General features: G+C 41.3%; 1 protein-coding gene across 4 annotated transcripts in view; it reads right to left on the reverse strand.

Moving 5' to 3' along the window:
• PCSK5 (proprotein convertase subtilisin/kexin type 5) overlaps positions 1-18,798 on the reverse strand; it is a 419,085-nt gene that overhangs the window by 192,455 nt on the left and 207,832 nt on the right. For all 4 annotated transcript variants that reach the window (XM_053656428.1, XM_053656427.1, XM_053656429.1 and 1 more), the window contains one exon: positions 9,669-9,772. In XM_053656428.1, coding sequence (XP_053512403.1) covers positions 9,669-9,772 — 104 coding nt within the window. The remainder of the gene's footprint in view (positions 1-9,668; positions 9,773-18,798) is intronic.

The following is an 18,798-nucleotide window of genomic DNA, read 5'->3' on the forward strand; positions in this document are numbered from 1 at the left end:
GAAGCAAACGATTTCCAGACAAAACCATCTCAAACAGTATATTAAGAAAACATACACACTGTAGCCTCTGGCGGGTTCAGAAAAGCAGAGGAGCTTCCTGGGACTACAGATGATTATAAGTTTGCTTCATGGCCAAGCAAAAGAACATGCAGGCAAACCTCAAAGAAGGGAAAAAGGAATTCTTAAACTGGGCGTGCCTTTGTCACATGGCCTGCGACAGTCTTATGGCAACTCAAGGGGTTCGCCAGAGTTACATTACCTGCCTTTTTTACATCTCTGCAAAGTCAGCTGGAAAACACAAAGACTGCAACTGTATGTGAAAAATAATTCAAATACTGGACGTTAAGTGGCTTCCTGAAGGTCACGGTGAATGATAACAACCAGCAAAGAGACTTTGGTCAAAGGAAATTTGTGAAGCCTTCTCAAAGAATAATCTGTCTGGACATTTTTCAAGAAGCAATAATGTCACCACCCTGTTTGCCCTGGGTTTATTAGAAAGCTATTTCAAAACGCATTTCTTTCTCTGCTTTGAAAAAAAAGGAATTTAGAAAAGATGATTATAGACCCCAACTCTATAACTCTTCTCATTTAGGAGGCGGCCACGAGATGATAGCCAGCTTCACTGACCACCACAGTCCTTAAGTCCGAAACACGTAATTGTGAACCGAGATCACATACAGTGACCATGGCAAGAGGATTTTCATCCATTTTCGCAAGTCAGTTCCTTCCAGACCTGTCATTTGGGAGTGCATATCATAGGACCACAGGACTTACACCATTGGATTAAGGAATGAAACTCTTTCTGACATCAGACTAGTAGCTAGAATCCACTTGTTTGAAAGTCATTATTAAAATCCAACTCACTTTCTCAAACTCGCAGCAACGACTCAAAAATGTTTCAGACCAGCAGAGAACTCCTCGCTCTAGGATCCCAGCCTCTCTGCTGTCGGTTCTTTTAAATCACTTTCCTCATCAGACTGTACCTGCCCTTCGTGCACTGGGGCCTCTTCCCCTACCCTGCCCATGGCTCTCAGCAGAGCTGGCTCCTCCAGTGTTGGTCCCCCGTCCTCCAAGAAATGCCAATAGACAACACAGCACATCTGTTGGAACTGAGTAACCACTCTAGAAACTATTTCAGACGAGCTTCAGTTCCCGAGAGTGGATCTTAAGTTCTCAAATGTCTTCCACCTGCTTACACTTGTTTATCTCTCTGACCTAGGTTCTGTAGGACATTAATGTAATTCATTAGTGATCAGAAGGACATGTTTTTTTTGAGACTTTTGAGCCCATCTATTGCTTATTGAAATCTAAGAAGTTTTATAGGAAAGCAGAGACTGAAACTAAGGAAATTAACCCTTTAACCAGAATCATCAACTAAAACCACTGACAAATGAAAACTATAGTCCAAGTTAGATAAAAGAGACCACGAAGGTCAGAATAGAAGTATTCCAAGAAATGTGAGAATATATAGTAGTAAGTCTAACATTTGAAAGTAATAGGGAACTAGGTTCATTTCTCTAAGCTACACACAGTGTGGTGTTGGCCACAGTTCTCTGCATACCTATACATACATATGTTCATTTTTTGTCATACAAAAACCTTACAGAACATTAACTGTTCATTGACCCAATACTAAATGTTGGATGGGAATGATGCATGACATACAGACAATAACTGACCTGAGTGCATGCTGTGAATGCAGAACTGCTACGTTCTATATATGAAACTGTTTTTCTCCCCCTTCCCTCGTCCACGTCACCTCGGCTACCACGGCCTCCGAGCTCTTCCCTGACCACGTGCTCGCATGTGCTGTGAGCCTGGCCTGCCGTGCTCCAGGTCTCACAGCCGAGGATGGCTCCCCCGCTCCTCAGAGTCTCTGTTACATTAGAGGACCCTCTTCTGACTGTATGGTGTTTAAAAGTTGTAATTTGTCCACACAAATACCTGTGCATGAATATTCACACCAGTTTAACAACAACCCCAAACTGGAAACAATAACCCACCCATGAAAAAGTAAGGACACAAATTACGGTACAGCCCTACAATTAAATACTATTTAGCAATAGAAAGGGACCAACTTATGTACTTAGGACATAGGTAAACCTTAAAAATATTATATGAGACAAAGAAGCCTGTTTCAAATGACTCTACTTAAAGTCTACAAAAGACAACCTAAGCTACAGTGACAGAAAGTGTGCCAAGGTTGCACAGGGTGGGGTGAGGGGCTAAGGGTGAGAAAGGGGCACAAAGGAAATTTGGGGGCTGGCAATGTTCTACACCTCGATTGTGGTGATGGTTACATGGATGTATGTACACTCGTACACTTAAAGTGGTGCTTTTTATTACCTGTAAATTTACTCCAGTAAAGTTGATGAAGAATATATGTAAATTACCAGATCAGTTTGTTCATAAAGCTGGGATTCAGTCCCAAGTGTTTGACTTTGGAGCCCAGGCTCTGAAACCAGTATGCTGAGTTTTGTTTTTGTATTAAATATATACAAAACCTCATATAAGAAAATGATTGTTGAATTGAAAAGTCTCTGTAAGAGAACGTGTGTGTATATGAGAGAGAGAGAGAGAATATCCTGATAAGACTGTCTCGGTTTACATCATTTGTGGGCATATTATTTTGGAACTGGACTCGGCATCCAGTTGTTAATGATCCCAAGAAACCCGTTCATTACTTCACAGTCACAACACGCTGGTGCCATGAAGACGGCACCAGGCTGCTTGGATCGCCCTCTGTGACCCCTGGGCCGAGGGCCTGACGATTTCCATCTTTGCCTAAACTATCACCTGCAACCACAAGATATCAAGACTCGCTACCACTGAGAAGAGCCAGACTCAGGTACTGAAAGAATTTTAAAAATACCCAGGGAGTCCAGTCTCATTAGAATTCATAAAGTCGAGTTTCATCAGGTGATCACACAAAAAGAGACACTGATTTTCTGTCAAGTAGACAGGCTTTTGCACATTGTTAAAACTCATATTTTATACACCCGACTTTTATATTCTATATTGATGACTGGAGAGTTGACAGGACCCCAATAACTGCAATCAGTTCAGATTTCTATCATTAGTTCCCATGTTGAAGCAGCTGATTACAAATTTTAAGACTTTGTAGGTCAAATTCAAGCAGATTAGTGATAAATCTGTTACAAAGTCCTTAATACATTTCCTCTAGCCCACTCAAGATAATGTAATGATCCCCAGCCCCAAAACAGCATTCTAGACCCAACATAGTTCCTCATCTTTATCCTCATCTCAGTGAGTAGACAGCTGTGGTGTATGAAAATACACTTTTAAGACCCTTAAGTTTGGTGTTTTCCATTTTCAAAGTACTTCTCATTCAACTTAGCCCTCTCATTATGTTTGGTATTAGTCACCCACATTTAAAAAAACCAAGTACAAAAACTTTCATTGGCTTCCTCCAAGACCAAAGAAAATGTCAATGACAGATTCTCTAGTAGAATTCGAAGGGCCTTAAGGCTGTGGCAAAACCACAAAACTACTCCAACTGTAATCCTCTTCATTAACTAATTATATCTGGTATAGAGATAACAGTCAAATGGTACAACTGTCATTTTAATTCTGTTTTGAAGATGGGTTTTAAGTCTGAAACCACATGCAAACTTATGTATAAACTTAGAAACTTATCAGGGTTGAAAAAGACAACAACAAAAAACACCCCAAAGTGTGACAAAACTGACACTATCACACAAAGAGCAGCATGAAGAAAGCCACGTGTCTCATCTGCAGAAAACATTTTTAAACCTTGCCTATATGAAGGCAGAGCGGAACACTGATGGGACAAGGGCGTATTTCGGATACGAGACTCCAGAATAAGCAATGATCAAGGCATCTGCTGTCAGGGGTTCTTGTGCCCACACAGATGTTTAAGTGAATCATCCACCAGACAAAAGAATAAAGGTAAAATCTCTACATGATGTGTGATTCATATCTTTTTTATAAGTGAGTAGGAAGATGAGCTCATATATCCAACGGTCAATAAATACAAAATGAAAGATTTTAAGTTAATACATAGTAAATGAATATGGGTTCATAGAGCACAATGGTATAAAACAAAATCTTGAAGGAAAATCAGGTGTCATTTCCAGAGGACAAATTTTGTTTGGTAGAATCAAATGCATTTACTCTATTCCCCTTTCCCTTTGCGTTATAGGGGAGAAAAACCAAGTGCTTATTTCTGCAAATGAAAGCAGGACTGGAGCGAAGCGTCTGATTCCCTGGCATCTCGGATGCTGACCAGGTAAGCAATATGTCTGACCTTCCTTCAAACAGATGATAATGTGCAGTTTACCAACTAAGGTGCATTATGTAGCCTTAATTGTAGCTACCGACACCGTATCAACACGCTAGGTAGCAAAGATGAAATATTACTTGTACAGTGAAATCATAAAATGCAACATAGCTTTATGCTTCCAAATGGTAGCTCATCGCTTTATACACTCAAACCACATTTCAAAATCGTTCAGTTCAACACATGGCATGCCCACTAGTTTCAGCACTTCTAATTCTTTTAAATAAGTGTTACAAACCGAAAGCAAGACAGGTGGTTATGAAAAAATATACTGAAACATCTTAAAATTACCAGCTCTACCAGTGGAAATAAAATGATGGCAATTAAAAGTAATAAAGGTTATTAAAAGTTAAGGCCTTGGAGGCTAAGAAGTCATGTTAGACTGTCAATTGCTTTCCCCATGGTGGGAAGTCAGTTAGAAATTTAAAAAAAAAATCTAGTAGTTTAGTTGTGGTCAAAGAAAGAGTCAGTGGGGATGGGGAGGTTTCAGCAACATGCTGGTAGAAAAAAAGAGACTTACATAGTCTGGGAGGGCAGTGAAATGGAAGGCGTGGTAACCTCGCTCACTTAGTTGTCATTTTTGATTTTCAATGACATTTTTTTCATTCTTTCGCCTAGTAAAGATGACAGAAGGTCCTAATTTATTATCTGACATCTATTCCTGTTACTAGATTTAAGAGCGTTTAACTGTATACAATCATATAATCCAAATACAAACACTTTGAAAAAAACTAAAGCACTGATGTTGCATGCATTCAATTATAAATATAACTGTACCCGCAAACCAGAGATAAGGTCCTGGGGGAAAGAGCCAGCCCATTCAGCCCAGGAGACTGGGGGAGGGGTGGGGGTGGGGGATGGGCAGAGCCCTCAGATTAAAGCAATAGAAGGAAGGGAGTAGGTTACAACAAACAGCTAAATTCTTCCTAAAGTAGTACCAGCTACGGATTCTAGAAGAATGCTGAGGAATTAAAGTCCTCAGCCTGGCTCCACAAATTCTGTATCACAAACAGAGCTGGTCAAAATGCACATCGCAGGGCACAAAAGAGTTTCTACATTAGACGCCTGCTTTTGCTGAGGTTGGGATGCTTCTATCCGATGGGAAAACAATCAGGACACTTAATTAATGAGACCTGGCACATCCCTGGGGCCTGACTGAAGGGGAAATAAAGGTGCAGTGTAAATTTGTTTATGCAGATTGCACCATGGCTGGATAAGATCGGGTGATGCCACTTGCCTCTGACAGTTCCTTCCACTGCCACTGTTGGGGTGCACGTCAGCCTGCGCTGCCTGGCGTGCTGAAGGTGCTCAGGAAATGTCCGTGAGTAAATAAATGAAGAGACCACATACATTCAATTCCATGAAGAAAACCACCCAGATGGTAAAAGCCCTCACTTCTACAGCTGATTTGTACATTTTAAAGAACACAAGGGAGTATGGAAAAGAAATAAACAGAAAAGACATTTTCTAAGAGGAAAGGGAAGGGATCAAAGGAAAAAGAAATAATCCCAAACAATTTAATGGCAAAGTCATCTCCTGGCATTGCAAGGGCCGGTCAGCAGCAAAACACTGGAATTTGGAGTTTCGTTCTCCAGGAGTGACCATGGCACCTGCTCATCTGGTCAGACAAACGCTTTCCTGTTCTCGTGCACAACCTCAAGTAGACCCTTTGATATGTGTGTGATATCTATTCCACTTATTTTTTTTAAAGAAGCCCTCTGGGGGAGGTTTAAAATAAAAAAGTGTCTGAAATTTAGCTGAGATTATCCACAATATGATCAAAATGTTTAGTCAGCTTTCATAGGCAGGTATTCATTGGTTTATGTTTATTTTGAAAATCAAATCTTCCAAAGACATCTATACTCTAACAGGTGGTTATTATTATTACTTGAGAAGCAGCAGGATAGAATAATCTTAGTTCAATTAAACTGGTTAAAAATTAAAATCCATAAAAATGTTGAGGAGTGGCTTCTACCTTTTGGGCTCCCTCCACTGTGAACTCATCTCACCACAGCGCTGGTTACCGACCACGAGGGGAGCACAGGAGGGGGAGCACAGGAAGGGGAGCACAGGAAGGGGAGCACAGGAGGGGGAGCACAGGAGGGGGAGCACAGGAAGGGGAGCACAGGAAGGGGAGCACAGGAAGGGGAGCACAGGAGGGGGAGCACAGGAGGGGGAGCACAGGAAGGGGAGCACAGGAAGGGGAGAAGGAAGTTCTATGCAGCGGGCTCATCAGTACCCAACTCCAGGGTCATTCCACTCAGGGAAACCAACAGACCAATTAGTACAGAGCCACAGTGTTTCATTTTTTCAAGGCCAACCTCCTAGCTTGAATGAGAACCTATTCATGCCAGTCAACAAGAAGCCAGCAGCTGCTTCTGGAGGGAATCTCTTCCATTTTCCAGGTTAACTGTGGACCAAGCCTGCCTGGGGGAGAGGCCCACGCCGGTCCAGATCACCTGCCGTGTTCTCTGCCTAGCGTGTAATACGTATGGGCATGTCTGAAGAAACATGAGAACTTTGTATGAAATGGCCTTGGCAGTCTTTTAGGTATTCGTTAGGTATTGCCTTCTCTGAAGTTCTCAGTGATACACATGACTCTTAAGTCCACTGATGGCGAGACCCCAAACCAAACTGCTTGCTACTCTGAGCTGCTTCTGCTTTACCCGAGAGAAGCAAACTCTGAGGTTGATCCTGACAGAGGCACTGCCAAAGAGCACCTACCAAACAATCCCTGAAATGATTCTCATTTAAAAAAAATAAAACGCTCTTCAAACAAGTTAAATTGCTCAACATTAGGGCACAAAAAGCAGGCCCCAGGAAGCACAGGTGTTTGCAAATTCATTTCGTGCGCACGTCCCACCGAGTGTTAGGACTGAGCTGCCTGGGAAGAGAGAGAGCACCCGTGGCTACATGCTTCTGTTTGGAGGCAACTTCCATTTTCTTCCGTCTAAGGAGAAATGTTTGTTCATGTGTTCCTGCTAAGGAAGGCCTGCAAAAGCCGGCTGACCTAATTTAAAATATGAGCTCTTGCTGAGCTCTCATTGCATGAACCCCTCCCAAGAATTAGTGATTTGGGGTTTTTTTTTTCAGTTCTTATTTCATAAAAAGTCAGCCCATCTTTCTCCAGTCCTAGTGACCTGCATTCTCTCCCTCCTCAAAGCACATCACTTCTCCTGATAGCCTCTGCCTTAATCACTTTTATTTGTGGGACGCTAGGGAGGGAATGGTAATGCTTAGAGTAGGAAAGAAAATAACTTCTTCTGAAAAAATTCTTCTTATTATGATCATGTTTGGATGAAATATGGGGCTTGCCATCAACAAAATTACAAAACAATTCCAGTGGGAGTTCAGACCGTTCAGGGTAATTCATCTATGAAAAAGTGAACTTTAATTGTTACTCTTGGCAGCAATCTAAGAGAAGAGTGAAATATTATACTAAATATTGCCACGTGCAATAGTAAAATGCTCTTTCCTCCTTGCCAGAAGGAGTGCACAGCCCCCTTCAGAATCAGGTTTGGATCTGGTGATTTAGTCTAAATCCTATTTCCCCCTTTCCAAAACCAACAGAGGTTTTCAAAAGAGTTGCGTTTTTTATTAGAACCATTTGCTCTTTCTGAGTTGCCAAAGAGGAATAAGTAAAAACTAAGACTTTTATTTGGGCTAAAGTTGATTCCTCAGCTTCGTGGAGGTCAATGTACTTAGTCTGCGAACCTTCTGCTATGAAGTTCATTGCCATGTTGAACTAGCCAGGGTTACGTTTTGGTCCCTTCCTCCCTCCAACCTCCACCCTCACTGATTAATATAGTAGGAGCTGGGAGCACGGGGGAGCTAATCAAAATGAAACATACATTTGGCACATTACATTGTGAATTCCTAGAATAATAGAAATTTCAGATACTTCTGATGCCACACATAACAACTGCCATTGTGGAATCAAGCGTCCTGACTGGGGCTTCAGAAAATTCGATCCCAATGAGCACACCTGTTTAGATTAAAAGCTCATTGAACACTGCTGAATTACATAGTTTGCAGGTGTGGAGAGGTAGCAGTGATACTCAACAGCAAAGGGACAGATATTCTTGTTCTAAAATGAAGGGAAGTCTTCAGGGAGGGTATTAATCGAAGAACTATTTTATATGGTGCTGGTTACCTGGTGTATTTATAGGTTTTGTCTAAACATGAGATATAATAAGCTATTTGCAAATAGTGTTTTAACTTTTTACATTTTATATATATGCAGCATGAATATTTTGCATGCATCAGGTATAATTCACTAAGGACATATTAAAATCCTATGTGAGATATCATATGTAGATAATATTATCCAGCTTCTAAGAGGGTTAAGTTGGGGAAGTTAGGGCCCCCCAAAATTAAATGACTTGCCCAGGGTTACTCAGCTTGTAACCAAGGCTCTGAAGACCAGAAGCCCAATTTTTAAGCAGATATTTTCTGTGCTGTGAGCTTACAGCACATAGGGATCCCATTACAGCACAAATCCCATTACATAGGGATATGTAATGATACAAAGATTATTTGGGAGTAAATTTAAGTCTGCAGATATGACAAATGACAAAAAGTAATCTTTAGTGTAACTTAATTCATGGATAAAAATTCAGGTCCTCTGCAACCTAAGTAAACATACTGACCTTTAGGACATCTGCTTTATCCATTTAGTTTCCTTTCATTGTAGCGTGCGTTACAAATGACAACAAACAGGAGGGCTACCACTAGACAAGTTAAGGAAAGTGTGATCTCTATGAGCCATGGGAAAATGGCACTTATTATATATTACGTACAATTTCATACAGACTGCACATTATAAAGCTTCATAAAAATTTTTAGTTTATCTGATGTCTTAAAAGTATGCCTGTTTTTCTGTTTGTGAAAGTTGAAATGAAACAAAAGACAATGTACAGAAAGGATGGCCTAGCAACTACCAGTACTATACGCCAGTGAACAAACCATACCAATTACAATCTAAGTGAAGGCCAATAACGATGGAAGGTGAGGAACTTTTAAATACACTCTTAAACAAATAGCACTCAGATAATCAATGACAGCAAATAAACGAATCAGGAGCCCCGTAGGTCGACTATTCTTGGAAGTTGGTTATCTTTTAAGAAATTGACGTATGATGTGGGAAGCCAAGGAAATCTGCCTTATCTGTATTGTTTAATTTTTTAAAAAAGAATCTGCCTTTTATTCACTACAAGATCAAGCTCTTTGTGTGTCAGCACAAAATCTAAAGTTTCTTTTGAGGGGCTCTAGTTCCTGCTCTCCATTTTAAGCGGGGGGGAAAAATAAAAATATTTTGCCTGTGACAGAATATGAAAGAAGTTCTCACCCTTAAAACCAGCAGCATTGGTTTTCCAGTCATTAGCGTTCAAATGTCCTGCACGGGAAGTCCTGACAATAACATGCTGCACGTCCCTCCAGGTCAGAAACGGACTGGGGAAAGACAAGGTAAAAATCATTGTACCAAAAAAAAAGATGGGGGCAGCAGAGTCACAAGCAAATTTAAAAAGCGAAAGCAAAATGGCAAAGTACTAAAAACGAAGGGTCAGCGATTTGGGTTCGGGATAAACAAATGCCAAATGCCGCTCTTGCTCTCAATGCGGAGAAGTGTTATTCCTCTGAGGGAGGCAGAAATTGAACCTTCATCTTAACAAATAACGTGATACTCGGTGTGATTCAGTTTTTAAAAGGGTGAGGATTTCCAGTTTCCTCAACAAAATGGCTCCTGATTCTGGCCCTTTTCTGCCAAGTGTGTAAAAGCTTGCATTATCATTGGAAAATTACAATAAGCTAAAGCCAAAACTGAAGGCCTCTGGAACATTCCTCGTTCAGATGGATAGCCAGGCAATTGATTTGTAATTTAACAAAGAACTTAGTGGTGTTTAAAACTCTGCACACATGTGTGGAATACAGAAAAAGTGTCAGCTACAACCAAATCCCCATTTTCAGTTTCTTAAGAGAAAAGATGCACAGGGCCCAAAGCTGGCCTCCAAGGCACAGATAGCAATGGGAGTGTTCCGAATTTGCAGTAAGTAGCTGTAATAAATTACTGGCTACCTATTTGTCATGGCTATTAGCACTTAAAAGCATAAACAGAAGATAAGTTCATTGTAGAACTGCAACGCTAAGATCTAAACACGCAGAACACAAATCCAAGTCCATGGACACAGACTTCTGTTTTTTCAAAGAATATAGAGATATGGGAAGGCATCTGACTCAGTGCAAGTATGGGATTCTAATCAGGACACCTATTCGACTTAGTCTGGAATTCGAGGTGTGATGACAGTCTTTTACTTAACTAGGAACCATGACGATTATCGAGCAACTCACATGTTACTCTGTTTCTTGTCCACCACCTTCACTTTAGAAGGATGTTTGCAAAGGATGGGTCAGAACATTCGGGGGAGGGGAGACAATGATTCACTATCTTCCTTGAGGTCTGACAGGCATGTGGGGGTCTCTGCACCCCACTGTACACACACGGGTGAACATGGGCATCTCTCAGGCAGCAGGATACCCTGGTATCGTAATTATAGCTAATTTTTTTCACTCATTCATTTATTCACTTACCTATTTAATTTTTCCATTAACCCTGGACATTCAATATTTCATACTAGTATCAGGTGTATAGCACAGTGATCAGACATATAGTTCACCAAGTGATTCCCCACAATAATTCAGTTGTAGCAATTCTCAGTGCTTCACTTTCTACTCCATTTTCCCCATCAGTCATCACATACATGTGTTCGTGGGTGGTCTCCTGATGAGAGGGGGCCCAATGACTAGGTTCTGGCTCCTTCATTTTCTACCTGCGTGAAACTGACCTCTCAAAGTTTCTCTACGTAGGGTGTGGATGCTAATATCTATTGTATTTCATTGCACCTACTGAACCAAAGGAACGCCGTGTATTCAACTTAGTTCCTGGTGCTAATAAGCTACTAAAGTGGTGGATGGTACAATATTTTGGTAAATTATCAACCAGAGCTCCTGCTTAGTGGCTTGAAAATGAAAGAAACCAGAAAAGTATTGTAGAATTCTAATACCTATTGTTTTATGACCTCAGATGAAAAATGAAAGCAGAGCTATTACTGTTATTTTTAAAGTTTTCAGAGGGGGCAAGATTGGATCTAAACTCTTTTGTAAGGTCCCATTAACAAAAGAATTTAATAATAAGGAAATTAAAACCCAACCACATGAATTTTTAAAATATGAGAACGATGCAAACATAATCATTTTTGTTTTATTTTAATACAATACTCATTAGGAACCAATTTAGAGCCTACCAAGGCATAGAACTCTGAAGAAAGGGAGGGAGGGTGTGTGATGGATCCCAGCAAGCAGGGAAGTTCTGCCTCTAAAACAAATAGCATGATTTGGCCCTTTGCTGACTAATTTGAAATCACATAATAACTCAGTAGACTCTCACTACTCAGAGGAAAGTTAGGAAATGAGTCCGGGGCAATTCTGAATGTTAGTCTCCACAGAAGCTGTCCTAGCTGTGCCTGAGACGCAACGCCAACCTCTCCTTCCCCGGTGCAGTTACTGGATGAGGGGCAAAAAGCAGCAACAACAAAAGCTCAGTCTGGAAAAACATTCCAGCCACTTATGCTAAAGCAGGATCCGGGAAAATGTTTTTGTTTCATCATGCACAAATGGCAAGGCACCTAAAAGTATACTAGGATTTGATAAACATGTCTAAATCAACCTAGCAATTTAAAAATAACATTTAACATTCAGTTGAAACTTCCATATTTTAAATCTTACCCTTTAGGGGCCAAAAAACAGAGAGAGAAACAAGTTTCCAGTGTTACCCTACACATCAAGGCAGGATTCTGTGGCAATATGAATATGAAGTGCAAGGTTTTGACTCTTGGGGACTTTGGCACTAAAAATGTAACAACAGTAACAGAGCAGGGAATGTTTATTTTGTACCTTAAGCAGTTGTATTCAGGCAGACTCAGGAAGTCTTCTGCATTCAACTCAGCCTTAAGAAGTAAGAGTTATTTGCTCTCATGCTGAGCTGCAAAAGCTAGTTCTTCTCAGAGTGCTTGTAATTAGAAGGAAGAAATTAGCTCCAGGAAATTGGAACTACACAGGGAACGAAGCAGGCACTCAGATAATTCTACTCTGACATTTGAGAATGCACAACTTCCGAAATAATTTAATTTCAAAAATTTCCTGAATTTCATTGAAATAAAATGAAGAAGATAATAGAAAAAAACAGTGGATTTGGAATGAGTGGTTTTCTCCCAACCTGTGGAGGGTAATGAACTAGCTCAGGAGAAGGCAATAGGAGAATCTGCTGGTATCCTGAGCGAGCTTTTATTTATACATCAGGTTTGTGTTTTAAAACCTATTTGCATTTACACTCACAGGGGTGATGTACAAGTGAAGTCGGCAAACTATCAGACATCTGGTAAACCACATACAGAGTGGAAGCAGAGACGTGCCGGGAACTCTGTGGTTCACAGCAGTAGTGAGGACCCACCCCCCCAAAAAAAAACTTACCCCTTATGCCAGATGCCCTGGACCCACATTTCACTGGCCTCTGAAAACCAAGACCCCTTTCACCTCCAAGAAAAGGAACACTGAGCCCCCGAGAGCTTTGGGGAAAGCAAAACATTCAGGGGTGTCCAACCCGTGGCCTATGGGCTGCGTATGGCCCAGGATGGCTATGAATGTGGCCCAACACAAAATTGTCAATTTACTTAAAACACTGAGATTTTCTGTTTTTGTCAGAGTTTGTATATTTAACATGTGGCCCAAGACAACTCTTTCTTCCAGTGTGGCCCAGAGACGCCAAAAGGCTACACACCCTTGATCTGAGAGGCTGAACGTCTAACCAGCAGGGAGGAAAAGAGCCGTTTCTCTGGACCTGGAGCCTGGCGACCACTGTCCCACAAGGTCACGAGCAGTTATGCCATATATCTCTCAGGTTTCTTCTGGGAATTACTGACAATCTCCCCTAAATAACAATATACACTAAAAGGGTAACATTTATAAATGCCTGCAAGCTGGGACCTTCCAAGGCAATAAAATATACATGATTTTCTGGAGAGTCCTATACATGTAATCTTTTCCTGTTAGGAAGCTTTACATCCTTTAACGACCTTGGAATAATAACCAACATTTAGTAAGCACTTGGCCAGGTACTGTGTCTTGTCTAAGTATTACTAGCTGTAATCTGAAAAATCATATGATGTAGGTAAAACTTTTATTCCCTTTTCATAGATGACAAAACTGAGGCTTTGAGTCACACGCAGTAAGTACACACAGATAGGAAGTGGTAGTACTACAATTCAAACCAGCTGTACTTAGCTGCAAAGTGCACACTGTCCCTCACTATTTAACACCATCTCCAGATGGACCCACAAAGGTGAGAGAGACATACACACAGTGGGCTGCCACGTGGGGTTTTGACTGTTGGATCAGGAAGCCAAGTGTGGCACATCATGTTCTCAGGGTCCCACAATTTTTGTACCGGCACAGTCTCTCTCAACTCAGTGGGCTAATTTCTGTTTACTGCAGAAGTCAGGAGATACTTGAGTCTCAATTTTGCTTTAAGGTTCCAAAATCCTAACAGGAGCACACTCCATCAAAGGTAAACAGAAAGACATCAAACTAGAAAGAAGTCATGTTGTTTTTATAATACAGTTTACTTGTACGCCACATCATGACATCACTCCATTATTTCCCTCCGTTACTGTCATGCGCTTGTCACTCTGCCTGATGTGCTCACATGTTGGTGTGGTTGACAGCTCCCTCAGGGAACCCTTCCCCAGCCGGGAACCTCAACTGGACCTCACCCCCAACACTTCCTTTCTAGCTGTGAAAACAAGTCATTGCCGACACTGTCGCTACCTAGCGTTTGCATTACATTCTTGTTCTGAGCGGCTCCCAGCATTTCATGGGCCCAACTGTAGGTTCAGGAGAAGCTGGATGGATCCCAGGAGAGACATTTTGTCTGGTCCTCCTTGGTGGGCTTCTCAGCATCACTGCTAGCACTTAAATTTTAGAAAAAGTATTCCCCAAGGGTTTCCTCAGATAATTCTGCACATGTTTGAGTGTTGGAAATACATCTGTGCTTGGTGGTCCTTAAAAACAAGGACCAATTCTGAGTCTGGAGTGACTGATTAACCTGCATCTTTTAAAAAGAAAAAAAAAAACTCACCTTCCCTTCACCCCACCGCCCACCCTGCTCCCAAGTAGATGAATTTATCAACATAAGCATTTAGGGGTCAACTGAGAAAAAGGACAACACAAACACATTTTAGTACAGAAAGAGGACCCATCACCAAAAGCCGTGACAGAAAATCCTGATAATGAACACCGTCCCCTACGCCAGCCATCTTCTTTAACTAGGAGGATGGCTCCAGCTGATGCAATGATGAGCAGTCATGTGGACCAGACCTTTGGGGAAACTTCATGACCAATCGGCAATTATCCATATTCATCAAAATATCCCAGACAAAACCAGTCTCTTCTTATGTTTCTTAAGATTGTGTGAAGTAGAAATGGGAACAAGTACCCAGTATTTGTGGAGAAAAAGAATTGGTTGTGAGCTGGAACAACGATGAGACAGAGAGTGTTGAAAGCCTGCTGAGATTGGTAAAAAACATTATTCTGGCTATAGCCAGTGCATGCCTATGATGATTCAAGAACAAAGTAAGTACTGAGCATCCAACAGAGGAAACCACTCTTCTGTCAGTGAACAGAGACCCTGAATGGACTATCAGTGCTGCTGAGCCCCAGTACATGTCGTAATGGGAGCGCATGTTTTCTTTTGTGTTCTACATTAATTCAACAGTTCCAGGACACTTATATTGGTATCACTTGGATGCCTAGTTAGAACCTGTCCACACCTGGACCAAAGCAGGAACAAAAAAAGAAAAGAGAAAATTGGTTTGTGACCACCCACATCAGATTTTTTTTATCACATTCTCTTGTGAAACCACTCACCAATTCCCTGCATTCGTATAAACCAAGGGAACAGAAATGTGGTCTCTAAACCCACTTAAGAGAAGACAGCTTCTAATTTACACAGAACATTTCTGTCATTGAAAACTGGAGTGCCTTCTTTTCTTTATGAATCCTGACTTAACTACAGGATTTGCTATTATACCTAAAAGACATCAGTCTTACACACACAGGATATTTTTTTTTGCAAGCTCAATAATGACTTCCTTGAGGTACTTTGCTATGTAAACTCTTGTGGAACACAATTTGGTGAATGGCAGACAGAGGTACACGAACTTGACCCCACATGCACTGAAATCAACTCACAGCAGTGGAAGTTCCCCTAGCTCTCCTGAACACTCAGTCTCCTCTAGCGGCATCACTCCAAGAGAGTGTCACTAAATTCTGGTCACTCTAAAATCCTCTCTCTCTTTGTGCAACCCACAATTTGGGATGTAAACCTGACCCTTATTTTCTCCCCCAAGATTTGCCATCTTTTGAAGTAGACAAAATGTAATTGTACGAGAGCTTCCTCCCTGAGCTTATCCCAGCCAAGCAGCAGGGAAACCCAAGTCCAGGAAAAGCCAAAGGCCATTGCTCACTTTCCCTTTGCTGCTATTTTTGTGTAGGCTGTCCAGCACTTGGCATGAGTAAACAAGCAATTTTAAGCTAACTGACCTGGGCCTGCAAGAAGACATTGTCGCCCCCACTATTTCTATTTCTAATTTATATTTGTTCTTAAAACAATAATAAATGTAGTCTCTAAGCATGTGAGGATGGCGTAGATTGTGTGTTAGAGATGGGAAGACTTGGGGTGAATCATGACCTGCTACCTAGTAATTCTATAACCCTGGATGGACAATTACCGAACCTCTCTGGGACTTGGTTTTTTTAAACTGAAATGTGGATGCACAGTCAGCAGGGTGGCTGCATGAAGTTCAGGTGATGAATATAAAGTGCCAGGTACAAGACAGGGTCTCAAAGACCACAGTCATTATGATTTATTGAGATGACCAACCCATCATCCCAGAACCCAGAAGGACCATTTGATGAATGCCCACTTTAATTAGCTTTCTTCTATGCTCCTAAATTTCAATAGTATGCTTTTTAGCTTCTGCAATAGATGAACAAAATCGCATTTTCAACTCCTTGGTATATTTCTGCTTAGTGAAATAATCATGCTACCAGGATCTGTCAAAAAGATTGGTGTTAACAAGCCAATGGCACGGGCAGAAAGCTGACTGAGGAAGATACCACTTGTACCCATTGGAACAAACCCTCTGTACGCAGACCTTCCCTCCTGATCTGCCCTGGTCATGGAGGGGAGCTGAGGCTGGTGCAATGTTCTTTGATTTGATAGTGGACTGCTGTACAGCACCAAACGCACACTAGAATGAGGATTTGGAGCACACTTAACCCTTCACTGAACTGCCAAGTGGAACTGTTTTCGAAACTTTTCTACACACTTCAGGGACTTACAGAGTTCTTGCCTCAAAAACCAGCAGCTGAACCTCTGGACAGGCAATAAAAATAGTTGGTTGCATCTCTGTTGTGACTGTCATCCTAAATTACTGTACAGCATTTTTCTTAAAAAAAAAAATAATACCAAGAATAACGCTTTTCTACACACTTATCAAAGAATATTTTTAATATGGATTTTCAACATTCTGCCTTAATTTTAAACTTTTTCATGAAAATCACTGAACATCTTGCATTCTAGAATTTTAGGTAAATATTATCTATTTTAGAAACGCCTGGGTTATTATGTCAACTCCTAATAGTCTTCCTGATTAGACGTTGATAGTAACATTTTTAAAAAATTGCATGCTGTGCGCGCACACACACACACTCGGAAAGACGGACTAAGATGAACAGAAATTGGCTACAAAAATTTTGGAGGTATTTCAAATAACCCCATGGCTGATGTGACTGTAATAAGAAAATAATTTTTAACTGGGCCAGACTTTACATTAAGAAAACAGGGCCAGCTTATCACTTAAAGGAAATAAGAAGGGGAGAATTAACAATGCCCCGCCTCAAAAAACCCCCTCAGCTCTGTTTCTCTGTCTCCTGAATTAAAGACCTAAGATATTCATGGGCTAAAAAAGCAGACACATAATTCTCTACCGGACAAGGACTCCTTTGATATTCTCAGGGCGGCCCACATATTAACTCTGACATCTCCCCTGTCAACGTTTGCAGGTTCTCAACTCCTAGACACTAGCCAGGAAATAGGGAGCAAATTCCAGCTTTCTTTTTCATTGTCTCTCCTACTCTATTTGTTGGGATGTGAAAATCATGTTTTCCCAGACACCCTGATAGCGAGCCTTGCATAAGAGACAGAGTTCTGATGAATGTATCATAAGTGGACTCTTGTGGGCATCCTGGAGAAAACCTCTGCTTTACTGCTTTAGGCATTGTCTCATCCTCCTTCATTCTTTCCTTCCTGCTGTTGCATAAGCATGAATTTGATGGCTGGAGCTGCAGCAGCCATCAAGAAAAGATGAGGAGAATGCCATAGATACTGGCATTGATAGCCTTCAGCTTCTGAACCAATACCTTGACTTGTGGATTTCCTATTGTACCACCCACACTTCCTCACTACTGAATATAATTTCTAAAAGATGTATCTCCAAAAGTTAGGTATTAGATAGCATTTAGTGAGGGCTCACTTTGTACCAGGCATACTGTGAAAAATACTCTATGTTCATTATTTCATTTACTTTTCATGAAAATCTTGTGAGATGGGTACCAAAATAACAACCATCAAAGCACAGAAAGTTTGATGATCCCAGTCAGGGTCACATTACTAGCAATAGCTGAAACTGGTCACATCACAGACAGTCTAACTACAGAGCTCCAGCTCTGACCACCTTACCTGTCTTGTGCTAAAGGGAAGAGTCAGGTTAGCAGTGCTTGTAGGGCTGGCTGCCAATCCTCCAGTTTTGATAGTGGGGCAGGAAATGCTACCATCCTCATCTAGCACACTCACTGTGGAAGGACTGGGAGTTCTGTCCCCCACCCCAACCCCTTCACTGGCAGATGTGAATAGATCTGTGCTTGGATGCTAAGCAGAGGAGGGTCAGCACCACATTGTTTATGAAGCCAGAGTTTCTCATAGAGAATGAATAACTAAAAAGATAGAAGAGCAAGATGGAGTCATAGGTAAATACACTTTGCCTTCTTGTACAACCAAAAGATGAACAACAAATTTAAAAACAAAAAATAACCAGAACTGCCAGAAAATTGAACTGTATGGAAGTACGACAACCAGGGAGTTAAAGAAGAAACCTTCACCCAGACCGGTAGGAGGGGCAGAAACAGAAAGGACACATGGCATGGTGGTGGCTTGTGTACCACACGGTCCCACAGTTGCATGCAGATAGCTGGGAAAAACAACTGGGGAACAAGACAGACCATGCATCCCAGGGTTCCAGTGCGGGGAAATAAAGCCTCAAAACCTTTGGTAGTAAAAATCTGTGAGGGTCGCAGCAGTGGGAAAA

This window comes from Artibeus jamaicensis, unplaced genomic scaffold (assembly GCF_021234435.1).
Source record: "Artibeus jamaicensis isolate MK-2021 breed Jamaican fruit bat unplaced genomic scaffold, CSHL_Jam_final scaffold_1964, whole genome shotgun sequence".
NCBI lineage: Eukaryota > Metazoa > Chordata > Mammalia > Chiroptera > Phyllostomidae > Artibeus > Artibeus jamaicensis.